Genomic DNA, 26,572 nt, shown 5'->3' on the forward strand with positions numbered 1-26,572 from the left:
TGCTCCAGGGTGCCCACCTCCCCTCTCCTGAGGCCTCTCCCCTGCTTCACACCTTCTCCCATCCACGAAAGAGCCCAGCAGAAAAACAATCTGCAGGTGAGGACAGACAGATATGAAGACAGAAAATATGTAGGCTTGTACTGGAGCACACAATCAAATAAATCACTGGGGAAACAAACCAATAATCCACCCTGGAAAACTAGGGCAGAGTGAAGCAAAAGCTCAACTAGGTCCTGCCGTCTGCCTGGGAGCAGCAGGCATGGATGCAAAGAGCAGGTAACCTGTCCTTGGGGAGAAGGGAAAGAGGGAATTCACCAACCTGCAGCAGACATTTCAAATGACACCCCAAGGCAAGGCTCAGCAACAGCAGAGCAGCCACAGGAGAAATGCTGCTTGATAACGAGCAACGCTAAGATTCATTAGCTCCAAAGCCCTGTGGCTTTCACTGGCAGTGACTCATATCAACCAGCCCCGCAGGGCAGGAGCTCAAACTGTGTTAGTTTAGCTAAAGGGAGATGAGTTTTAACAGATTAAAGTCTACACTAGACAGTCAGGATCAGCACCCCCCCCAGGAAGCCACTGGAGAGAGGAACCCACTCCAGAGCAGGCCAGGAAAGACACAGCATACGGGGAAGGGAGCACCCATTTACGCCCCTGTCACTGGGGCAGGGAGGACTCACACGCCCAGCACCCACAGGGGCTGAGGTGGACTGGGAGCCCTGCAGATCGTCTACTCCAAACCCTGCTCAAGCTGGGGCGGCTGAGCCAGCTGCCCAGGACCCTGTCTGATCGTGTCTCATACATCCCCAGGGATGGAGACTCCAAACATCTCTGAGTAACCTGCTCCAGTGTTTGATCACCTTCACAGGGAAAAAGGTTTTTCCTTATGTTTAAACTGAATTTCCTGTATTTCAGTTTGTGCCCCTTTCTTCTTGCACTCTCAGTGGGTACCACGAAGAAGAGTCTGGCTCTGACTTCTTACTTCCCCCATCAGGTATTTATACACATCAGTAAGACCCCTCACACACCCCTCAGCCTTCCCAGATACCTGTCACTGCTTAGCTCAGATGAGACTCCAGAGGACTGGATCACCTCATCACTGTTTAACAACAGCTCCTGAGATATTCCAGCTTGCTTCAGCCCAGTTCCCAAACAGACTCAATGCTGATTATCAACTCAGTACAACAAAACAAAAGCTTATATTAATGCTGTATTTAAAATGAAACCACGTTGGGATGTAACTGCTTTAAGCCATGAGTACTGTGCAGGAACATACTGCTTAGTTCCCAAGTATCCTGCTTTAACATACATAGAAGCAAGCAAGAAGAAGGACAAGCTGCTGCTTCACAAACATTGGAGAGCCAAAGACATGTGCAGGGCAAAAAAAACCCTTCCACCATGCAGATGTGGCAGTTTTAAAAATTGTTCAAGACATCCAGGCATTGGGACAGTGGGAAAGCTTAGGCTGCATGGTCAGCATCGGGAGAGATGAACAGATCCCATGGCATCACCAGTGAGCCTCTTCCTACAGGGCGGGCTCTTCCAGCTGGATTGGAAACCTCAATACACGGCAATGCTCTTAAAGCTGCTGGAGCCCACTGATTTTTGAAGCCAGTTGCAAGATCTCCAGGAGCTTTACTTAAGCTTTTGAAGGTGGAACTGGCAGTTTATCAGCAGGTTTGAATTTGAATGGTGTCCCTCCCACAGCACTGGCAGACCTGCAACAGCAGATTAAACCAGAGAAACGTCCTGCTGCCACACTCTGCTGCCACACTTGGACACCTATCCTGCAAGTTGAGATGGGCAACTTCCTCCTCAACTATCGCAATCTTCATCCCCATCCATTAAAGGAAACCACCTCTAATGTCAACTTATCTTACCCTGCACAAGCATGAAAGTTGCACTGATAGAGGAATCAACTCAGGGACAGATCAGACGTTCCTGCCTCAAAGGTCAGGCTGTCTGACAGGTGGGGCAGGCAGGCAGCAACAAGCAAAGCAAATCCTGGGATGCACATCATCTCTGGTACCTTGGCAGGACTGTGCAAAGTCCAACCAAAGGCTCTGCCTGCTCTGACATCTCGTGTGGTTAGAGAACGAAGCTGTGACTTCAGCTCCAGGACAAGCTGCATGTGCTACTGCCATGATGGACCAGACCCATGCTCGCATGCTGCATTAAACATGCAGCGTAGTCTGACTGTATCTGGGATTTGCACTGGCAGCTCAATACCTAAATCAATATTTACACTGGAGAGAACAGCAATATGCGAGGTCAGAGGCCATTTTAGGAGCTGGCATGTATTCAGAAGACAGGAGTCAGGACAGCACACAGTTTAAGGCTAGCTGATACTTCATAAAAAAACCCACACACATTTTCAGCAATTGAATTAGCCCTGGAATCACCTCTCCCTATGCAAGCCCCAGGACCGAAGCTGCGCAGCTCCCCAGGGACGCTCACCTTTTTGGCCTCCTTTAAACATTTCTGGAGATCAGCCTGTTGTTCTTGCATTTTGCTCTTCCATTCTTGCACCTGCTCCAGCTGGATCTTGTACTTCTCAAGCTCTTTAAGCTTCGCTTTGTCTTCATTTCGCTTTATCTTCAGAGTCTCCAATTTCTCCTCCAGGTCCCTGACTTGAGAACGCAAATTTTCCTCCTCCTACAACATCAAACCAAGAATTACCAAAAGGAGCAGCAGCATCCTTTGGAGAGAGCTCCAGATACATTAATTTAACCCACACAGAACCTGACCCATCAGCTAGCCTGTATTTTGGCATTGTTACTGTGCAGTTTTAGAAGAATGCATCGCTCTACACTTGGAGCTACAGAGTCCGTCTGTCATTTTAATCTGTTGATTTTTACTCCATGTACAACGTGTGATAAATGTTCCTTGAGACACTGACATAAACCTTTTGGCTGGCAAAAGTTCCTGAGCACCTTGCTTTTGACTTCACTGCGATCTATGGGTGCCTAAATCCTTTAAAAACAAAACCAAAAAAACCCCACCACTAACATGTCCAAGTTCACCCTTCAGCAACTCTTCTCCTGCTCCTACTCAGAGTAGAGCAATAGCATGCAAGAAACACGTTTTCACAAACAGAACCAGATCTCACAGAAAGGTTCTATCAAAACAACGTGCACGATGGTACAGACTTACAGCAGCCAGTGGATTTAGTTATTAGCATGTAATTCAGAAACATGCTGACACACACATGTAGGGTGCACCTCAAACTGCGCATTCATGCCGTGACTTCACTGTGCTCTGGGCGAGCTGCTCCCCTTCCTTCATCCCCCAACACCCACCCATCCTACAGAGCACGGCAGACGTTCGTACAGGGGGGGTCTCCCCCACGCTCCCTACCTGGGGGTGCGGTGCGCATTGTAACCCACAGTGTGTCAGACCCGGGGCAGCTCTACAAGAGCGAACCGGGTACAAGCCTAAAACCCGGGAATCCTCCTGCCTCGGCAGATTGACTCCTGAAATGGTCTCTGCTGTGCACCCCTGATCAGCTCGCACGGGCAGCCCAAGACCTTCTCCAGGGCTTTTCTAGCCCGTTACCCACACAGAGGCGGGTGCCTTAGGCCATTCCTGCAGCACTGCTGGCTGGCCAGCACTCCTCTGCATTCAGCCCCTTCTGCTCTAAGTGAATTTGGGCCACGTTAGTTGGGCTTCATCATGAAACCAGCTTTACCTGTAGTAAAAGATACAGCTTGAGGAGGATACTAACACCAGGATGCAATGGTCCAGGAGTGGCTGCACAGTGACACAGCACTGCAGCTGGGTCCTGCAGCGTTATCTTGAGACCAAAGCCAACAGTGGCTGAAATGAAAGCTGGCGCATGGAAAAGGGACACAGGCTGGAGATTTCCAACAAGATGCAAATGCAGCCCCCTCGGGGGTTGCAGCCCCCCTGGCTATAACGGTCCCCTGGCACAAGCCTCATGCTCCAAGGGCAAAGGCACACCTGACTCGCCTTAAAACATAGGCAAGGTTGGCACCATGTTTCTAAACAGCTATGCTGCAACTGCAGAACTGCCCACGCAGGAAGGGAAACACCACTCAAGCAGCACAAAGTCATAAAGGTATTGCACAGCCACACGTGAGCTGTTACTGGAGAGTGAGTTAGGTCGAGGAAAAACCCTCGGCTCCCCATTACGGAGCTGATGGGGCAATTTCCACATGCACGCTCATCAAACCAGAGCCTCGGGGCAGCGGTCACCTGGCCTTCATGGAGACACTGAGATGCTGCTGAGCTGTTCTGGAGACAGAGAATACCATCAGTTACACTGGCCTGTCTCGAACACAAATCATACATCTAAAGTACACTTGTGTTTTACAGAGTGGGACAATAACTGAGGTTGGGAGAGGGGAGTGGAGGTCTCTGCTCCACCTCCCTGCTCAGTCATGCTGAGCAGATGAGGCTGCTCAAGTCCTTGTCCAGCCAAGCTCTGGCTGTCTCCAAGGATGAGATCCCACAGCCCCTCTAGACTCATGCCAGTGTTTGACCACCCTCACCATGACAGCTCTTCCCTAACACTGGCCAGAACGTCCTGTGCTGCCACTCACGCCTGTCGCCCCATTCCCCATCACTGCACTCCTCTGAGGAAAGCCCGGTGTCCATGCCATTTAAAGAAAACCCCACCCGAGGTCCCATCTCTTAAATTCTGTAAATAAGTGTCAGTGCTGTATGATGGACCCCAGGCTCCCCTCGGTACCTGGACTTTACAGTCCCACTTCCCTCACTTGCAGCCTGCGCAGCTGCTGTGAGAACCCTCGCAAAGAGCAGCGTAGCTGCCTGAAGCCAGGGCGATTCAGTCTTTAAGTGGCATAGCCCAGACAGCCCCTGCCAGAGATGGCCCTGTGCTCTTCACCAGTGCCCACTTGATCCCACAGCAGCATCCACATAATCCCCCAGTGAGCTCCCACCAGGGAAAACTGATCCTGTATTTGCTGGTTCAGCTCCTACGGCCAGAGAAAGGCTGATGCAAACCTGGGCAAATGGCTGCAAGCAAGGGCAGGAGAAGGGGACGCGATCCCCCTCTTCTGGCAGTAGCACAGGGTTAAAGCAGCCTCATGGCTAAAGCTTAAAAATCATGAAGCTAGGTGACATTAAGGAACAGATTTTGAAAAAAAAATCCTACACAACACCAAGCAGCATAGGAAAACCACACACATTTCTCCTCTGCTGCTTTCTCAACCCTGGTCACACAGATGCCACCAGTACTACCAAATGAATCGTTTTTACACCCATTAGATAAATCTGTTACCAGAGTCCTCATGGGCAACCTGGGGGAGTGGGGACATCCCTTCCTCCCACCCAGTGGTGGCATTTCCAGCCTTTTCCTCAATACACAACCTCAGAGCGAGCTCTTTGTCCTCTCATGCTATTAATTCTTTGCCCTCATGCCCCAAATCTTTCACAAGCTCTAATTTTAACTAATTAATACAAAGCAGGATGGAAGTAATGAAAAACTATTTTAAAGATCGAAAATGGAATAACTATGCTGATATAATTATTAGAAACACCCAAGTTTAGGAAATATTGGACCTCTCTAAGTGGTCTTTGTATCTGAAGGCAGGAGCATTCCCAAAGCGCATCCCCTGCTGGTCCCTCTGCTCCAGTTCACCCAACACCAGTGGGTGGAGCGGGCAGCATTCAGGTCCTCCTCTGGATTTAACGCAGTCGAGCTCTCCCCCCAACGGCAGGTTCAAGCTCCGACTCAGAGCCTCGGCCCCCAGCACGTTCACCTGCCAAACTGCTCTGATGCCACATGTATCCCACTGAGACCCGGGAAGGAAGAACGTGCATCAGGAACCGAATCAAGCTATGGCCTCTTCTCTTCGGGAGTGTCTTTCCAGCTTTGGTCTGTCGGCCTCTGCATTTGTTCTTGGCCAACTCCCTGCCAAGCTGTGCACAGTCCTCTCTGTCCCTCGGGTGCCTGGCTGCTCTGCTCCTCCCGCAGACCGTGGCACTCACACCCAGCACAGCTTTATGGGCGGTCACACAAGCCCTGTGCAGCAACCACCAGCGGGACCCCTCAGAGGATCTCTTGCTCTCCTTTTCCTCATCCTCCTCCTCCCAGTGCTGGTAGCAGGTTTTCTCTTCTCCCCTCAGGAGCTACCACCCTCCACAATGGCAGTGCCGACAGCTTACCTGGGCCACAGCTTACCTTTGTGGGTGAGGGAACCAGAGGTGCCACCGGAGAGGTCAGGGAGGGAGTTGGAATAACCGGGGCCACCAGCGGTGTCTGAGCAGGCGTGCTGGGCTCGCTGCTGCTCATCTCCCCGCCGGAGGCAGAGGCTGAGCCGGAGGGTCCAGCCGTGCCGCTGGATGCTGCAGAATTGGGGGTCCGGGTGGGCTGCAAAACAACACGGTCAAGGGAGAAAGTCAGATGAGCATGTTTCAAGGGAGACAACGCTTCCACGACTGGTCCATCTCCCTGCACTCTTTGGGACCACTTCATCTCTGGTTTCCTTTCACCAGGGTGTTTCTCCAGGTCAGCCACTGTCTCCCAGACTCACATTTCCAGCACAGATGAAACCCAGAGCATGGTGACAGCAGAGACATCAACAGCAAAACAGCTCTGGCTGGATGGAGTGCATCCGCGCCCTCGCTGTACCCAGACCTGCAGCGTGCTGAGGACCGGCACTACTGCAGAGACTCCCCAGCAGCGTGAACGCTGCGATCTTGCGCTGCTCTGGGAGGAGTCTGGCTCGGCCAAAATTCACAGATAATCGGTTGTTGAAGGGAAAGGTAAAATTTTATTACACCACTGACATAGTTAAAAAACCAAAATGGATCTTTTTCTGAGCACACAAGCCCTGCTTCAGGCCTGAGACAGGACGAGTCCCTCTCTCTCCTGCAGTAGCAGTGACAACAAAAGATTGCCTCTCCCTACAAACTGTGCTGCATTTATTTTCTTGTACTACCATATCTACCTACGCTGCTGCTGCAGGTACAGACCCATCTCCTTGCTCTTCACGGCAAGACCAGCTCGCACCCCAAAGTCCTGGGACATGAGGGCAGACGCTGCCTATCAAGTGAGCGTGTCGGAGGGGATCAGAGCAGGGACTAACAAGGGTCCTCGGTAGTGTTTGCAGAGGTTTTGGTGTTCCAGCTCCAGAGGATGAGACGGCAAAACCCCAAAGCACACTGAGACAGGAGCGGGGAAGGTTTCACCCCTGTCCATCCTCCACATCTGGGAATGTGACAGGACACATCCGCTGCTCGGCTTTTGCAGGAACCTGAGTCAGGTGCTGCTGTGCCCATGTGTGCCAGCACCACCGGCAGCTTGTTGGGGACGCACTGCGGCAGGCGCCCGAGTCTGCACCCTCTCTCTGCAACTACACCAGCTGGGGGGAAGAAGCACTGAATTTTAGGGGAACAGAAGGAGAAAATGAAAGAGTTCACCAGAGTCCAGGGAAAACCAGTGGAGCTTGGAGGAACCACAGCAGCAGAGAGCTGCTTCATCAGTGCTTATGAGGCTGTTAATTGCTGGCTGGGAACCCAGCAGTGAGGCTGGCCATGTAACCCAAGTGACCAAGGGAAGCTGATGTCTGAAGAAAAGCACCAGGTCCATTAGAAACCTCTGCTCTTTTCCTCACAGACCTGTATTTCTGGGGCACTCACCTCTGTGGCATCTAACGCTGTGTAAATTAATTTCCGGACTTCTTATTTTACTCCTCAAGACTGGCTTTTTGGTGCACTGCAGTTTCCCAAGGCACATGGCTCACCCCAGGCTGGCCAGGCACATGCAAGGACACAGCCGGGACATGCGCAGCATCTACCCCTCTGCACCCGCCTGCTAAAGCGGCAGCAGGACGTAGAAACCAGGCGCTCACTTGCCATGCTGTAGTCGGATCTTCTGCCGACTCCTAGCTTATTCTAGGCAAATCTGAGCTAACTCAACTGCGATAGGTAAAACACCCCGTGGACAGGCAGGCAGCTCAGCCCTCCTGTCCCAGGTGTGATCCCGGGCTCTCCCAGAGATGGTGCCGAGCCCCTGCCTGGGAAGAGCCTCCATGGCACCAAGCCACACACATGCTACCTCCAAGAAATACACTACTCAAAACAAGGACGGGGTTCTTGTTCCTGCTGCTTTAGGGATTAAAAACCCTTCAGAGAGTGAGCTTTCAGCTTCTGTGGGGACAGAGCAGCATCGCCAGGGACACACCTGGTAGCGTTCCACCGCTCATCGCATCTGAAGAGCTGGAAACCTTGGGAGATGCGCAACTTGGCTTTGGCAGCTGGGGTCAGGGAAGGTCCAAGGGATGTACCTTCTTCCAGAAAGGGCCAAAATGCAGCACGGCATCTCCTAGAGCCCTCTGCACAGCTACTGGACAGCCTTCACTAATGCTTCCTGTTGAAAATCCATTCCCAGGAGCCCAGGAAGGTCCAAGCTGCCAGAGAAAGCAGCCTGCCAACTGACCCTATCTGATGTGGGTGCATCCGTGAGCCCAACCAGAAGAGGATGCAATGGTTTGAGAGGGGCCCACAACACTGCAGAGTGCCAGAGCAGCTGGTCAACATGGGCAACAGCTCTGATCTCAACACGCATGCAGGGGTGTCTTCAACTCCATCTAATTCCTGCCCAGCATAGATGAGGGGCTAAAGGAGGAGGAGGTCACATAGGACATCCACTCATAGCTTCTCTCCAGCAGAGGTTGCAAAGAACAAGAACACCATTCAAACCGAGGGCAATGGTACATGATCCACCGAGAGCTTTCCAGGACTTGCCCTGGTAAAGGGTAAACTCCCAGCTGGGCCTGGAAACTGGCTTAAACTCCACACCAGCACACAAAAGCTGCTTACCTTGAGCTCACTTCTCTGCCTCACTGCAAACACATCACATGGACTCACAGCAAAATCCTTGCTGTGTCTCAAGCGTTTGGGGAGGAGACATTTTAGAGGAAAATTTAACCTACAGAAGGAGTGGTGGACTCTCCTCCTCACACTGCACTCATATACTTCTGTCACACTTTCTTCTTCCCTGTGAGGTCCTACCTCAGCCAGGGCTCTGGCCCTACAGTGCCAAAATGACAGTTAACAATATTATTTTTCGGAGGGAAAAACTAGATGCCTGGCAGCTGGGATCCCAGCTGCCCTGGGACTGAATGAATCCATCACTGCCCTGGTTTGAGTTTCTTGTACAAGCCCGTGAAAATAAAGCCCTCCCTGCAATGTACCCCTTCACAGAAGAGAAAAAAATTGTTCACCATTTACAAACCATAACTCAGCTATGATAGAGGTCTTTGAGGATTCATCTCCCTTGTTTGCTCTCCTTCAACCATGTGCCCCTTTGCAAGGCAAGTCCTGCTGGCTAGGGGCAGACCTCAAAACGTGAGCGATTCTCTGTGCTGGAATCAATCCAGTCCTGGCTGACACCTCTTGGCTCTTGCCTCTCCTCCAACAGATAACCTCAAGATCCCACTGAAAACTAACCCACATAAGCTGGGAAACGGCAGTCAGTGAGAAGCAAGTAGTAACATTAAGAGGGACACCAAGCAGCATGCTCTGGGCATTACTACACTGCTTTTATGCGCCACTCCGTTAGATGAGCTCTGTCCAAGAGCACAAAGCTCTTCTATAGCCATCTTGCCCAGGCAGGTTGTCCCCAGCGATTCAGACACGCTCCAGAGGAGCACATGGCTCCTGCGAGCTCCTCCACGAGATGGAAGGACAAGAGCAAGCGCACGCTGGGGTTAGCACTCAGCAAGTTGGTATTTAACACAGAGGGGATGCTCAGTGCCCCTGACCGCAGCTGCTCACCTTGGGCCGCCGGGCGGTGGTCTGGAGGGCAACAGGAGTGGAAGGCAGAGGAGGAGAGACATTCATACAGGGACAGACAGGAGCAGAGATACAGACCAGCAGCGCAGCAGCAGATGCAGCAGAGAACAAGGTAAAGGAAACAAAAGACATCACGGCAATTAGTGTGCATGGCATCAGGTGTACAAGCTCATTAACCCACGCTCCCAGGGCAGCTCCAGGTGGAACCCTGCTAGCAGAGCTCCTGCGGACACAGAGAAACAGAGCCCGGCAGCAGCACAGCCTCCCGGTCAGGTTCTCTTGCCTAGACCAGAGATCGCTCATCGAGCTCCAGCCCCGCTTCTCTCCCTTTAGCAAGGTGCAGGACCACAGAGCTGGGGAGAAGGCCGACTGCCTGGGTTCACCAGGGTCTGCTGACAAGGAGTGGGTTTAACTCAACGCACCTTTCCGAGAGGTCACTTCAGTGTGAGACTGAAGGGGTTTTGGTTTTAAATTTTTTTTTTCCCCCCTCCCCTCACCCCTTTGGTTTTCTGAAGGCACCAGAGCATCACCAAACCAGCTGCCCACAGAGATGCTGGAGCCCCCAGGCTCTATTTCTCTTTAGTCATAAAACTCGCAGGGACAACATGGAGCTTCTTCTCAAACACTTCCATATTTTCTTTTCATTTCTGGAAATAAATGCATCCATCTACTTCAAGGCAGGACCCTCCACCCCCCCAAATACACCCACCGTTTGGTCATGCAGCATAGCAGTAACATAACCATCACCAAGTCGGTGCTCTCGGGTCGAAGGCTGGGGAGGCCACACCACCCATCTCAGCACATCCTTGCTGTGCACTTACACATCAGTTAACAAATATTTTTCCTGTTAACAAATAATCCAACCATAACTGATATAACAACAGGTAACAGTGAAGCTGGCAGCACTCTTCTGCTGGCCGGCAGTGGGGAAAGCTGGACGGGCAGCGCTCTGGGTGCAGGCAGGGAGCCCTGAGGTGCTGGAAGCCATCGGACCGGGCAGAGGGAACTGCTGGGAGGGGCATCTGCTTTCCAGCTGCAGCTTTAAAACACTGGAGCATGTTTTAAAGCTTTTCACATTCTGCTTCATTTTTTATTCTATTACCTAATCCACAGCTTAAAGTAACCAAGAACAGAAAAGATCAATAAAAACACTGCCATGTGATCCTACCCAAGGATGCAGTCATGAGCGAAACATTTGGTCGTACCAAGCCCATCAGCAAACGCTCAGCCCCTGCAACCCAGCGGCAGACCCGTCCCAGACCAGCGCAACATCGCACCCACCACCACAGCTTCTCTCTGGTATTCAGAAGCAATGGTCGTATTCCCCCTCAAAGCCTTGATAAACTAGCCAAGAGACCTTATAGCTACTTTTTTTTTTTAAATATAGATTAGAACTGGATGGGTTATCACTTCTAAATAGCCGATTACCTATTGCATTACTTAGGCTAAATCCTATTTTGCTCACTTCCACCTCTTCTAAAAGGCTGCACTCAACAGGACGCTCATTTCAATACTGAGGGAAGATACCCGTCTTCCATAACATTTTCTGCTTGGCAAAATTTGCCAGGAAAATGTAATGACAACAGTAAAAGCTTAAAACCCTCAGATAAATGCAGGGCTGATTTAGGAGCAGTGGTACAAGCTCTTCAGGAGTACTCCAACATCCTTGAAGAGTCCTGTTAAATAAAAATTACATTGAGTGGCACCAAAAATCTGAAAAAAGCTCTGAAAAACCCCCTCCCTCGGGGACTCTGCAAGCCACATGCAGGGAGATGCTTCCACTCCTTGCCAAGCACATGCCTCCCAACGCAGCACGTTGTGGGGGAACTCAAGAGAGCCCCCACCACCGGGCACAGTGCTCCCTGCCATCCTGCTGCCTGCTCTGCGCAGTCAGCACTGAAAGCGCCCTGGTGCGTGGCAGAAACGAGCAGCCAAGGGCTGGGGTGTTTCACATCGACAACCAAGTCTTTGCATTCAAAATACAGCTTAGTGCTGCCTGCCGCAGCAGCCGGACATCGGGGGAAATACTCAACAAGCAACCACCGAACCTCTCCCTAGCTGGGCGATGGGGTGGGGAGACGCCGAGCATCTTCCCCTACTCGAACGACACCAAACCCTTCAAAAAGGGAGAAAGCTCTAAGCCTTCTCTAAAAGCTAGCCACACTAAATGACAGAGATTAATCCTGGTTTCATGCCTCCTCTGGTGTAAGGCCATTTTGGTCCCCCTCCACGTAACACCATGTGAAGACTATAAAAAGCTGAAGTGTCAGCTCTGAGATCCCCGGGTGAGTGGCTCCTTGGCGAGGGGCTCTGCTGCTTTCTGGCAGGACCGGAGGGTGACCGGGCTCCCTGCCACCCCAGCCGTCCTCCTCTCCATCCGGCTGTCACACAGCATGCCTCGTGTCAGCAATTCACCCGCTGTGCTCCAGGGAACACTCGCAAGTGTCTGGCAGAAAGGCGGCTGGACTGGGACACTGGTTTCTCCCCCTTCTAGCTGTTAGGGTATGGCATCCAGCTGGCGAAGAGACGGCGTGCAGGAGGGAGGCAGCAGGACTCCATCAGCAAAGCTCTTCACAGCTACGGGAGCATCCAGGAGCCCTGCTTGGGAGCTGGGAGCAGATGCTCAAACCTCCACCAGGCTCCAGACTATGTAGTAGCTTAATACAAAAACTTTGGGCCCTCCTGGATCCTGGGATGCTCTGCACCACCCAGCTGTGGCTATTAATATTTCATCTGGCGGTTCTGAACTCTGCTGCATAATGTTGCTGCATAAATATTTGATGACATTACACAACCTTTGTTCCCTTGGCAGGTCCTGCACTCAGGAGCAAGGAGAGCATCTGGGGCTCAGAACAGATGCACTCAGATACGAACTTCACTTCTAGCAGCAAGAACTCTGGCAAAACTCCTCCTGGCTACCAACAACTGCCTGCGGTGGGGCTGGCATTGCCCGTCTCGAATGTGGGGCTGCAGATCGCAGGTCCCTCCTAACTCAGTTCTGTTGCGAGTGCAGGAGTCTTGACCCGGACCCAGCCGGGAGCACTGAATGTTGGCACTGTCATGACTATGGATGAGCACACTTGTATTAGCATCACCTTGCACCAGGCAGGACTGGTACTATATTGCTAAACACTTCTGCTGGACAAAGTTTGAGGGTTTCTCATGCAGAAAAGCAGAACTTCTCAGACTGCAACTGCTGCTGCAGAGATTTCCACGTAGTTTCCACGAGGGTTTCCAGCAGCGGGTGGAGGGGGCCGGTGTGCACCCCCTGAGCGGGGCTGGCAGCTCCTGGAGTTGATGCCCAGGCATTAACTGAGCAAAGGCCAGCACTGCCCACCCGAGCAGGCAGGATGCCATCCCGCTCACCGTCAGGGAACTCAGCCTCTCGGAGGAACCAAGCCTTCTCCAGACAAAACCTGTTGGCATTAACGCTGTCTCTACCCCCACAGCACTCCACCAGCAGAAAGACAAGCTCCCTCGGGGTGTTTTTCCCACGGTGATGTTATCTGCGTTATTGCTGGGTATACATTACAAGAAATTTTGCATTTTAAACAACCGGCAACACCTTGCACATGCACTCTCTTACAGGCATGATCATGTACAGAGACAGCATGTGCAAGGGGAAGAAACAACAGGAAAAGCAGGATTAAATCAAGCGGTGGTCGGATTCGTAAAGCTCCCTGCCAGACAGAGTGCTGAGCACTGGGCTGGCCCCACTGCTCCACCCTTCTGCTGGAAGCAGAGGAAAATCAGCATTTGTAAAACTTTTCATTTGGAAGTGGATTAAACAGGAGCTCTTAAAGTAATCACCACGTAACAAAGTATTTCACTGTATTTGGTGAGCTCAAGGAACCACAGACAAATCAAGAGCATTTACTGTAATGTTAATAAAATGGCAAAGTCTTCTCGCTGACACAGCATGGCCAGTGAAGTTGCACGTTTGTGCCTTTGGTTATTTTTATTTTCACTTCTTCTTTAAGATCAGGCAAAAATTCTCAGGATTTCTCTTTAAGCTGAACAATGATATCCTGGCTATGCTAAAAATAAACATATAGGACACTACCAGAGCACAAACCAGAGTCCGTGCTGTAACCTGCAAACGCCAGCTTGACAGGGAATCCAGATACGACAAGCCTTTGGAAATGTTAAAAGCAGAACCCAACAGCACGGCTAGCATCACTAAGGCAGGAAAAATGTTATTATTCACATGCAACTTCCACAAGCCAAGCACCCTCCGACAGCCGGGAAGCCACCGGAGCCCGTGTTCCAGCCGAGCTGCAGAGATGCTGCATGCAACACAGGCACAGACAGGTGAAATGGAGAAATGACTTGAACGGAAACTTGAAAGGAAAAGCCAGACATTAAATGATGCTGCTTTCTCATTCAGCAACCTCCCCCCACCCTGTCTGTCCACAGGCACCTGAAACCGGGTCAAACTCACAATTAAAGCTCAGCAGCATTAACATACAAAAAAGGAAAAAAAAACAGAGCAAAGCAAGGTACGTTCAGAAGCAGCGTTAGCAATGACGGTGTGGATACAGCAGCAGATTGTACCTTCCGTGTTGCCGGGGCCTGCCTCATCATTGCAGAAAAGACAGACGGAGAGAGAGAGAGAGAAAGGGAAACAGGGAGGCAGAGAGAGACTGTTAGCACACTCGGTCACAACAATGCGGCTCTCGGCGGCTCTGTCTCGGGAGCACGGGCTGCCCGGCAGCGCTTGCAAATGGCTGCAGCTTCCCTCTATCCGCTCGCCATCTGCCCCGATAATCCAGCAAATGCCTCTCCCGAAGCGCCGGCTGCTACGGACGCGGCTGCTCAGCGGGGCTGCGATGCGCCGAGGCCGTGGGGGCCCATGCCAGCCACCGGAGCCACGGCCGCTTGTCCTCTCTCCGCCGGTGTCTCCAACCACCGCCCCGGCGGCTCATTACATCACCGCCGGTGGGTCTCTCCTCCCCGCGCCGTGCGCCGGGGATGCTGCACCGAGCCGGTGGCGGCGGGCGATGCTCCTCTCGGGCGAGGGGTCCTCAGCAGCTTAGCAACACCCCGGCTCGGCCACCTTGCCGGTGGGTCCAGCCAGCTCCGTCCCTCCGCTCGGCATCCACGCGTGCACAGGATGCCCTCCAACCTCTCTTGCCCACAGCCCAGCCTGCCCCATGCCTACGCGCCGCCGCGGCCACGCCAGCCCAAGGGGCGGCTGGGACCTCGTGAGCAAATCCCCTGAGCCCGGACAGACGGACAGAGCTAAGCCCAGACAGACGGACAGATGTCTGCGCGGAGCCACGTCCATCTTGCGATGCTGCTGTTCACCGCCCAGCCTGACTCCCAGCCTCGCAGCCGCCCAGCTCAGCCCCAGCCACGCGCCTCCTGCCAACAAGGGGATTTTTCTTCGAGGACCTCAATGCACCCCTGCCCAGCCAAGGATGCCGGCAAAACCCCCATGGCAGGACCGGCCTCAGAGAACCCCTGCCCTAAAAAAAGCCCCCGCCAGCGAGTACTAGCACCCAGCGCGGCATCCGGCACGTCAGCCAGATGGCCGTGTCTGAGTCTTACGACACTGCCGAGCTCAAACCCTGAATTCCTGCTTGGCATCCTTGTTGTCCCTGGACCAGCGCCCCATCAGAACCGCAACACGGGGGTCTAAATGCCAAAGCAACCAGTAACACTCAGAGCAAGATCTCGCTGCAAACTTAACAAATTTCAATGCCCTGACCCCACTGCATGCTAGAGATCCCAGCCCTTTGGATATCAATTCCTTTTACATACACACACATCTTTTATTCTGTGTATTGTATTATATGTGTGTGAACACAGACCTTCTTTTCCAATATTGACAACTCCCATTCCAATTCCATTATTTTCCAATACTTCCACACTAAGGCAGCAGGAAGGAGGGGAGCTCAGGCTGACCCAGGCTCGCACAGAGCAGCAGCTATCCTTCTTAAATAGTATGTGCATATACAAACCTCTACACACAAAGCGTATTTTTAGCACCAGTAGTTATGGACACTCAGTACAATGCTTGCAATCTCTTGGAAAAAGTCCTTAAAGGCAATTTTCCATAGCAGGTTAAAATTTCCTGGAGCCTTGAGGCAGTCCCACAGTTTGCCATGCCACAGACAGTCTGCACCCAACTGCAAGAGCCATTATCTGCAGTGAGTTTTGATTTCTGAATTAGGAAAATGAACATCTGTTGTGCCTTGCACAGATGTTCTCCCTGGACTGAGGTTTTGAAAGTTGAGAGCATTAAAATATGTATATAGATATACGTATCTAGGGGGTGTGTGTAAATATATATTCTAAAAATCAAACCCTGTGTTTTTACGAGACTCTTAAAAGTCTTCTAACCCAACAAAAGCCATCCCCTCCCAGTGCCCATTAACTTAATTTTCTCCAGAGACAGAGGACGGGAAGTTTCAGACTAAAAATCAGCATTTGGGATAGAGAAGCTGGAGTCGATCAGAAGGAGCTAAGGAAGAAAACCGCCACCCTTAAGATGACTGTGAGTGTGCGCCAGGTGCCCTAGTGTTTCTGTGGGATGGGGAACCAGAGCTGAGCAGACCCAAATGGACCCACGCTGCTCCAGGGAGGTGTTGGGAGCGGGGGAACGGTGTCTGCCCCTTCCCCTCAGCCTCGCTGCTGTGCCCATCCAAGGGGGAGAGCCAGCCACGTCCCCCACTGCTGCAGGAACCCCCCCAGGAACACCCCACGGCTGCAGCTCCCACAGACACCAGCCCACGGCACAGAAGGTACCTCCTGCACAAGGCGTCCCTGGGCGCAGGGACCTGCTGCACCTCCAACTCCAGCAGCACCCGGTCAAGGAGGGAAGGTGGTGGTCACTGCACCCAGCCCCTGGAGGAACAGCATCACCTAATTTAACCATCACAGCGGCAAAGCAGAGCCCTCGCGGTTCCTCTCAGCCCTATGTTCCTGTTACACTGTAGGAAGCCTCCAGGATGATTCCACAAGAGCTTAAAAACACTCACCCTGCCCAAGGTAGCAAAATAAAGGCTAAGTGAAGGTTCAATTGCTTTGTAATTACATCCAAGGGGCAGACACAAGCAAAGGGAAAAGCTAAAGGGCAATTTGGCGTATTAACCACAGGTAATAACTGACCAGGAGTAAACAGGGTGAGAATTAGGAGATTTCTTAACAGCAGAGTGAGACAGTTTGGAGACAGCCTCCCAAGAGCAGCTGTGGGGACAGGAGACCCCAGGTTCAGGCAGCCGCTGACAAAGAGGGGCTGCCGCACGAGGGTCCAAGTGCCACAGCCACATCCTGATCACAAAGCAAGCGGAGAGGTTTGGGGAGTGGGGACAGGGGCCAAGCAGACCAAGGCTCCCCTCCAATTTTTCTGCCCTTTCCTTCCAGCCAAAGTTCAAAACTCAGGTACACCTTCTAAGAGATTCAAGGGACACTTCAGATAGCCCAAAATTCAGTAATTAATTACATACATGAAATTTCCTACCCTATGAGGCTCACACTTGAAACATGCAGATTGGGGTTTTACGTGTATCAAACAGAATAAAAACTCTCACAGTATTTTTGCTCTGAAAGCGATTTCAATACTTGTCAGGAAAAACAGCATGTCCAAACTCTACGGTGATGCTTTCCAAAATCTGCTCTTCTGGGGTCCTCCAGTCTCATAGTAAGTGGGCTGCAATTGTGCTACAGAAATACTGACTGGTACGGACTTTAACTGAAAGCCTGCACAAATTTCATGCCAGTTCACAAAGAAACCACCCTGGGAGTTGAGTATCATCTATTTGCCTGAAATATCTCCATCACTGCTGCTCCAAACTGCTGTGAAGACCAAGGTGACCGTCTGCAGCGGCACTGCACATGCTGCACAGCCAGGAGCTGAATCACACACACATCTGCCCATATCCTCATTTTATTATCGGACTCCAAAGTCCTTGGGGTAACTGAAAAGCACTTAGCGCACTGAGTTCAGGTTACACACTCCAATCAATCACCTAAAAAGGATGGCGGAGTCCGGGTTTCATTACACATTAAAACTGAGTAGTGCTGGCTGGAGACAAGCTGCACACCGACCCCCCCAGGCCCCCCAGCACAGCCCGAAAGCCTTTGGGCCTGATGGGACAGATCGCTGCCGGCTGCTCCGGTTAATGGGGGGAAAGCTGTCGTCTTGCTGGATTTTACCTGGCTGAAAGAAAGGGTGAGAATTCCCCATGTTGAAATGCCGTTGGGCCTGGACCGCACCTTTACCCTGTGGCCAGATGCAGTCTTCGTTTTGTTCATCTCCATCACGGGGAAACATTGCCTGAGGCCCAAAAGGAAAATAAATGGTGCAAGGCTTCAGTAAATGCGGTACAGAAACACTGGTCATGGTTGGGCCCCACTCCACCTCGGTGCTAGTTACAACCAGCAACTCCCACGCCAGTGTGGGGTTAGTCGGTCTGGGTCTTTAGTTCCTCTAAAACTCTCCAAGTCCTGGTTTTTGTTTTGGTTTGGTTTTAACCCGTGAAGTTCTTCCAGAGCCTTAAGTATCATTTAACTGGCAGCTCAAGCAGCACATGGTTGGGTGCCAAACACAGAACAAGGGTGCAGCTTGTGAGATTTTCACACAGGATAAAAGATTATGCCGCTGGATTAAGTCATAGAGCAAACGTGGATATCCCACAAAAAGAGTGAGAAAGATAATTAATGTAGGAAGCAAGGCATGTCATTTTATTCTAATACTTCAAGCACTTTCTCTACCAGCAGCTAAGATTGATCACTGGTAATTTCAGTGATGCATCCACTCTTGATCTACAGCCTGACGTCAGACCCTCTAGAATTACTGACCCTGGGACCCAACCTGCCCACAGTTTATAGTCAAGATCTTCTATAACACATGTGGTCTGTTGTACCTGCAGGTGACTCCTCCGTTCAGGATGAAGGCTGCTGTCCTCCCTCTCTCATGCAGTTTAGATGTGGCCATCCGGCTCCCAGAAGGCTGCCAGAGCCTCCGCCACACTGCTCACCCAAAGGCACTGGTGAAGGAGGCAGGACTTGAGCGGTCCTCAGCAGGGGAGAGGGGATGACCCCAGCAGACCCCTGCAGATGACACAGCTGGGCAGGGGGTGAGGGTCCTTCTGTCTCACTCGTTGCTGCAGAGCATCCTGAGGGAGGGTGAATGGCTGCACTGGCCGTTCAGAAGGGAGCACATGCAAGCTTTGGTCCCTGTGCAAGGTACTTCTCCTTCCCCACCAATTTATCTCCCCAAAGCACAGGTGGGCTTTCACCAGCCTCCAAGCAGTTAAGACTGTCTCTCTTCAATCAGCATCAAGAATTTTGGGGTATCTGGCAAGCCTGGAAGCATCCTTCTTGGCATTTCCCCTCTCAGCAGCACCTCTCATACCGCAGAGAGGATCACGGACTAAAGGCTGGGCTGTGTTGTTGGTACATACATCTCCTGGCTTGTGCTGAAGAACCAGAGTCAGGTCAGCAACCTCCCAACCCCTTCTGCAGAAGATGGCTGTCAAAAAACCTGCCTAACATTCACCCCAGATCCTGGTAACAGCAAACCCCTCCACGTTGAGGCCTCTTACCCAACCACTGCTATGTCAGACATGAGGTTTTCCTGGGGAACCAGGAGAGAGCGATGGGTCACCCTGTGAAGAGACATGCTTTCTCTGTACCGGAGCAGGGACAAACGTACCTTCTACTGTTTTAACTGCACAGCAAATACGTGCAAACTTCACAAAATACATTAGGGTGCAAAAAGCAGGTGACAGTTGTATTCTAGATGTATTGTAGACCTAAGTTTATACAAAGGTGCTTCTGGCAACACATGGGGCTGCCTCAACCTTTGAGAATTCCTAAAGTGCAAAAGAAAAAAAAAAATTTTTTTTAAATTTTGAACAGCTACAGAATATAAACACTGAGGAAAGACTAGCTCCTCCAGCACGGAGTCACTTCCAGCTGTGGTAACATTGACCTCTAGTACTTTCTATGCATGACAGGCTAAAAAAAAAAAAAAAAAAAAAGATCATCCTCAAGAAAATGCCTCTGATCCCACAGCAATTTATTAAAACAAGCCAGATAATGTTCTAATGAGCGGAGAGATGGCTAAATATTCAGATCAAGAGCCAAAAGCAAGCTCTCAAAAGCTGAAGCACCAAGACAAACCAGCAGATTTCAGGAGTTAACCAAGAGAAGCGGTTTCAGGAGTCCAGACACCGCAGCACTCCACACCAGCGCTGCAGGTACAGCTATGGGCAGCTCAGACCTGCCCCATGCCCCGCATGGAGATGGGAGCCAGATGTTTCTGCCTGTGTCAAACAACAGGTAACTAAAAACCAGGAAGAAAGAGGTGCAGGCTGAGCCCCAGACCCAGTGGGGAACCCTCCGTCCAGGAGCGATGTCCGAGGGCTGGGAACCCTCCAGCGGTGGGCAACTCCCCTGGCTCCACGGCGAGAAAGCCCTGTGCAAACGTCCAGAGAAGAGGAGCTAAGAGTGCTGCCTCTCAGATAACCAGGGTGGGGTTATTACACATCCTCACAGGCAAACAGACACTGCTCCCATTTGCAAAGTTAATTAAGAACAGAATTTATCCAGATAGCTATGCATACCAAGTTAGCCTAGTTTTTATTGTAATGTCTTTCACATAAGCCTGGATTAAAATCACTCCTTTTCAAGCAATTAACAATTTTCTGTTGCTCAAACGAGAATGGCACTGGGTGACCCCAAAGGAAACTTGCTGAGGTTTCCCCAGGGGGATTTAAAGACACGTTATGCTTTCAGCACACCGGGGGCATCCTGCACCACAGCCCTGCTCCCCAAGGCAATGTGGGCTCTGCCATTTACCGCCTGCCTCCAGGCAGAGCCAACAGCTTGTGCAGACACACACTGCCTTGACTTCCAGACCAGCAAATACAGACCAGCAAATACAAACCGGACCCGCAGCCCAACTGGATTTGTCCTCAGAAATCAGAACTCAGCATTACAAGACTTCAACCACAGCCCACATGAGAAAAATCAATGAATACGCCAGGGAGCACTGAGCTGGCAAAAGCTGTTAACTGTGTAAGGGCAGAGGTGGCTCACTCGGGATAGTTACCTGCCCACACCATACCTGAGCACTCACTTTATCACCAGTCCAAGCACAGACTATTCTCAGTCCCAGCAGCGCTTCCCACCTGCCTGTGCCAAGCAGTTTTTCCTACAGTGAAGCCTTGAGTGTCCAGGCAAGTTACAGACACTCACAAATTTGGGGCACTGAGGCAGAGAGCATCAGTCTCAAGATCTCCACTCTCACACTGGCTGTGGTAACACCTCTCTTGCCTTGCACTTGGGTTTTCACCCTCAGCTCTGTTCCCAGCTTGCAGTTGCCAAACCTGTTGTTGGTGAGTATGCCTGAGCCTGGTGAACTGTTCTATGAGACACCTGCTGCTGTGACAGTCTTGTGCAAGGATCAGCTCACCATCGGGTTTCACTCTGCTCCTCAGGGATGCTCAGAGCTCTCTTTGGGTTCTGCATTGGCCTTCCAACCACCTTCAACACTTGGGCTGCCCCGTCTTCTGAGCTGGGTCACACTTTCCTGGGAACAGATTACACACCCAGCCCATCAGGACCAGAGCTGCTCACCAGCCCCATCACCAGCCACCTCCTTCCCCCTCAGCTTTGACGATGATTCTTCAGGGCTAGCAGAGAAAGAGCTTATTCTAGGTCAGCAGAGTCAGCCCATCAGTCCACAAAGGACTGAATTGTCAGACAGGATGGTACTGCATCCACAGAAACAAACACATCTAGTATCCAAACCTAAATGCCTTTTGGTTCCTTGTAACTGGCTACGACTTACGCAGAGCCCCCATGGACAGTAAAAGGTAACAAACAAATCTGGACACTGTCAAGAGCAGAGGTCAGGATTCCACCAGCATCCCCTCTCCCCCAACAGCTCTTCTGCTGGCTGCAGATGGGCAAATGGTGTTAGCAGGGTAAGGGTTTCCAAGTGGCATTTTTAAAAGCTCTATAAGCATATGTTAATGAAGAACCACTGAGTTTCATTGGCCTGAGCATGTCACAGTACAGCCTGTTTTGGATCAAGAGCTGATTTATACAGAGATGGCTTTTAAGTTATCTGAAGGCATTCAAAAGCTCCAGTAGAAACTCTCTCCAACTCCGGGTCGGCCCAGAGGACGTAGGCTTTCCTCCACCGTGCAAGTTCAACCGTTACCCAAACTCGTCCGGCAAAAGGGCCACATATGTATTAAGCATTCTCAGACAGAAGCAACCTTGACTCATGGCTGTAAGTCCCTTAGTGAACAAAGTGCCATATATATTGCTAAGGAGTCACATGAAAGCTTACACAGATTTAACATTCAGTTAAGAGAATTAAGGGTATTACAGTAAGGGGGGCAGGGCAGTAGCTGCGCTAATGAGCCAACTCCTCTCCTAACGCACATCTCTGTTTTCTAAATCTGGAATATTTAAATTCTTTCCACATCCAAGATTCAATAAACACCAACACGGGGCTGGCCACACACCTTGCAGAGCTGCCCACTTAAGTAGAAGCAGCAGATGAGAAAATGCAATTTAACAACGGGGCCGGGGAAGGTGTCAGATGCTTTAGGGCTGTCCTTTAAAAATGCTCAGTGGTATGTAAGAGAAGTTACTTATCTTAAAGCCATGCAAAGTAACAAGGAGCTTTTAGCACCATCACAGATAAGAAGATTGCTGAATCTTATCTGGGTTTGGAGCAGGAGCAGCCTGTGATGCTGCCGGGGTTAACTCCGGCTCATTTCCATGGTACCACCAGCTTGCGGCGCCAGATGCTGCTCAGCTCACAGCTCCGTAGGTTCGCTGGCCCTTCCCTTGATCAACAGCAAAATAACCACCGTTCTGCGGCACGGACCTTGCCGCAAGTTCCCATGAACGTCCCGCAGAGGCATGAAGAACTGCCACGACAGTTTGTCAGCCGGCCAAGAGGAATACTAGCCGTGTAAAAGTCGGCACACAGGTTCATTTAGACCCTTTTGTAGGACATGTTTTCTGCAGTTCAGATGTGAGGCACGTTTTATGAGATAATCAGATTACTCTTTCCTTTAAAGGATTAATAGGGCTTGGGTCGGCCCCTCTTCTTTAAAAAGAAAGCATCTGGAACCAGTTTGCTCCATGCCCTCATCAGGCTGAAACAGGCCATCTGCTCCCTGCACAGAGACGCTGCCGCTGAACCCAGCTAACGATCGGGCACAACGACAAACGGGAGGACAAGAGAGGATCAGAGTGAGATCAAGTGCCCAACAGAGAGGGAGATGAGGTCATGCTCATTACAGAGCTCAAAACACTTGAGATCCAGCTCTGGCACATGGAATGCCAGCTGGGATGATGAAAGGAATGGGAATGTTACTGGAGCTGGGACAAAGCCAATCCATTAGAGGGGGGAAAAAAACCCCAGGCATCAAACTGGCTTTAGCTCATGCTGTCACAGGATAGGTGACCTGTAGTGAGAGACAGCACCCTTGGGCAAGAGAGTTATTTATCATCATGGTCACACACCTCAGGCATACGGGGACAGCGCTGGACGCATGTTAAGTGTAGATGTGGTACTTAGGGACATGGCAGTGTTAGGTTTACAGTTGGACTCGATGATCTTAAAGGTCTTTTCCAACCTAAATGATTCTATGATTCCTACTCCAGAGAAGGGCTCACAGCCACTCACGCTTGAGCTTGCTGCAAACGCAACCAACAAACCCTGTGGGACCAACCTTCTCCCACCTACCACCAGTTAAGAACTTGCTCCCTGCTTCAGCTGATCTGGGACTCTGCGCTCAGTGTCTCCAAAGGTCTTCAGACACAACCAGGCACCGCAGATGAGCCCGTTTCACCTGCAAGCTGCGGACACATCTGTGGGGCCCGTCCCCTTCCAGCTGGAGCTCTGCACAACTCCGACCATCACTGCACAGTCGGGGCAGGATTATGCTGCGCAGTGGGACCACAACCCAGGGAGCAACTGTCCAAACTGTGCCGGTACGGGACAGTGGAGGCTGAGCCAGGCACCTGGCACAGCCACATTACAGACAAGGTGGGACTAGACTAGGTAAAGCAAACAGGACACGACCCGCCGAGAAGGCAGAGTGTATTCAGACACTGGCGTCCTACCCGCAATGTCCCCACCAGCCAGGCAGAGCTCACGGCACAGGAGCCATGAAACAGGGAATCCGGCGGTGACTTTTGGGTAGAAGGAAGCCAGCTCTCCACCATCATCCCACCAGCCGGTGCGTTAACACAGACCAGCTGAAGGGGCCTCTGGAGCCCTGCTCCCACCCCACAGCCGCAGGACCCCAGGGCTGAGCTGGAAGCCCACACACAAACAAAGAGCCACCGTGGTGCCAGCCAGAGCCACCGTACCCAGGCCAAGGCTGGCAGCTCACATCAGGATGGTGGTCGTGGCACCTTCAACCGCAGGGCAGAGCAGGATGCCCAGGGAGGACACCTGAGGAATACTCTGGCTGCTCTCCCAGGCTCCGAACACCCGCAGCTCAAGGACTCCCCGAGCCAAATATAATTTACGTGCACTTTGTATTTCTTAAGATTTAACTTTAGAGAACCTGTCCAGCCCTTCTCTGCATCCCTGAACGTCCTCACCACCCCCAGCATCCTGGGGCAAGAGCAGCGCAGGTTCATCACACACGGGATGATGAAGTCCCCCCTCGGCTCACTCTCAGCCTGGGGAGGCAGCTCCCACCACAGCCCTGGGCAGTGGACCCAGCACCTCTGTCTCGCTGGAAGGTGACACAGCATAGTCCCAGGCACTTCAGCAAGAGAAGAGGCAGGCTTGCTGACCACATGGTCAGTAAAACATCAACCCTGGTAGCACAGAGGAGATAAAGGAGCACACAACCCATTTCACTCTGAAACTTAGCAGAGAAACACCCTCTTACTGCTTTTTAAAAAGATATTTGGTGTTCTCCCCATCCTACCCAGCATACTAGCAGCCTCGGCAGCCCAGCCCAGGCAGGGGCTGGCAAACCCTTCCGAGACAGGCCAGCACCTCCCCACGTGCCAGGGGACAGCCTGGACCACCAGCTCCCGAGCACACGCCGGACCCCCGCAGCGATCACGAGCAAGGTACGCATGGCAGATGCCTGCATGAGGAACGAGGACAGCCCCTGACAGCCCGCACCCCTACACAGCATCACAGCTAACAGGAAGGATCTCCAGCTTCGGGCGGCCCCAGAGGTGACCCAAGAGCTGCCCACCACGCTCTGGAGCCCTGTGGGGCTGCCAGCCCTGGCAATAGCACGGTCTGTGCGACCGACAGCAAAAGCCAGAACAGCCACGACCTCATCGGCAAGAGGCCCTACCCCATTGCTCCCAATGAGCTCAAAGACAGTAGCAAAACCAAGGCAAACAGAGACGGACAATAGCTGGGAAGATAAGGGCCATCTGGCACAAAAAAAGCAGCAAGCAGCAGCTTTTAATACGATTAAAGTCTATATTTGACATGCAAAGAGCTACCTTAATCTCATGAATAAGGATTTATCTGCTAATCATGTTAATTATTTTGTGATCCTACCAACTGGACTGCAATTTTCACACACTTGTGTAAGGTCAAGAGCTGCACGGGAGGGGAGCGGAGAGCTGACAAGTTTATTAATGGCCAAAATACTTAAATTCTGAGGTGACATCAGCAAAAACGTGGCACTGGCTTGTCCCTCTGAGAAAAGTTGTGACGTACCTGTCTGAGCCCATCTCCACACATCGCTAGTCAGGAAGGGTTCTCTGGACAGCTATTAACATACAACCACTTCACTTAAAAGCAATACACAGCTAAAGCTCTGAGCAGATGGCAGCATATGTAGAGCAACCTGCAATCAACCTAACTGCCTGGAAACCACGGGTAATGGGGACGAGAAAGTAAAGAAACACAACATTCAAAACCAGAAGTTCTTCCTATCCACGTAACAGAGCCACGACAAACAGCTGGGTGCAAGTCAGAGTTGCATGCGAAATGGCAGCAGTGACAGCTCACAGACAGCTCACAAGACCGAGACGCGGGGCAGATGCATGCAACGCCCGTAAAGCCTCAGAGACATGCAAAGACCTCGGACTAGAGGGGTTGTGGAGAGGGTCAGGAGAGAGAGGGCACCCAGTAATAGCTGTTCCCGGCCATCCCTCTACAGTGCCTTGGCAGCTTCTCCTTATGCTTCTGCATTGCTCCTCGCCTGTGGACTATCTGCAGACAAATGCTGCTGTTTGGATCATCTCTCCACCCAAAAATCAAAATGAAAGTGGCTGGAAACAAAAGATCTGTCGAAGATACCACCGACCGGCATCATGTTCGCCAAGGACTCAGCAGGTACCATACCATTTTCTCTCTAGTGCTTGTACTGTGCCTGTTCCAAGTGCCGAGTGGCCAGATTTGCTCTTCTCTTGGCAAGATTTCCATGGCAAAAAAATATTCCCCAAACAGCCTACAGGAAATGATGATTCTATGCCAAGACCTTTGTAGTTTTAGTTCATTTTGGTAATAAGCGATACAAAAGATTTTTGGCTTTGGTAAGTGTTATAAGCAAGTTGGTTGTGGGGTGTTCTTACCTTGGGAGAAGCATGGGAAGCTGTAGCCCCAGGAGAGGACAAGTACCACATATGAGCAAAACAGTGACTTGCCTCCGAGTCACCAAAGCGTATTACTTCTCAGCAGTGCGGTATCTTTTTCCAAACTCTTGGGGTTTGTTCTTTCACTACAGCAGCTCCCTGTTCTACCGCTGCTCAGCTACAGATTAGAACTGCTCATGAGAAAATGCATTAAGTAGCGTTGCCTTGTATTGTTTAGAAAACTGCT

General features: G+C 51.4%; 1 protein-coding gene across 9 annotated transcripts in view; it reads right to left on the minus strand.

Moving 5' to 3' along the window:
• DCTN1 (dynactin subunit 1) overlaps positions 1–26,572 on the minus strand; it is a 72,854-nt gene that overhangs the window by 19,304 nt on the left and 26,978 nt on the right. For 3 of the 9 annotated variants that reach the window (XM_052780932.1, XM_052780934.1, XM_052780935.1), the window contains exons 4-5: positions 6,167–6,355; positions 2,458–2,655 (exon numbers count right to left, since the gene is read on the minus strand). In XM_052780932.1, the coding sequence (XP_052636892.1) occupies positions 2,458–2,655; positions 6,167–6,355 (387 nt within the window). Of the gene's footprint in view, positions 1–2,457; positions 2,656–4,215; positions 4,255–6,166; positions 6,356–9,765; positions 9,787–14,337; positions 14,970–26,572 lie in introns of those variants that run through there. The other 6 variants (XM_052780936.1, XM_052780929.1, XM_052780928.1 and 3 more) reach the window with 6 other exon arrangements.

This window comes from Harpia harpyja, chromosome 2 (genome assembly GCF_026419915.1).
Source record: "Harpia harpyja isolate bHarHar1 chromosome 2, bHarHar1 primary haplotype, whole genome shotgun sequence".
NCBI lineage: Eukaryota > Metazoa > Chordata > Aves > Accipitriformes > Accipitridae > Harpia > Harpia harpyja.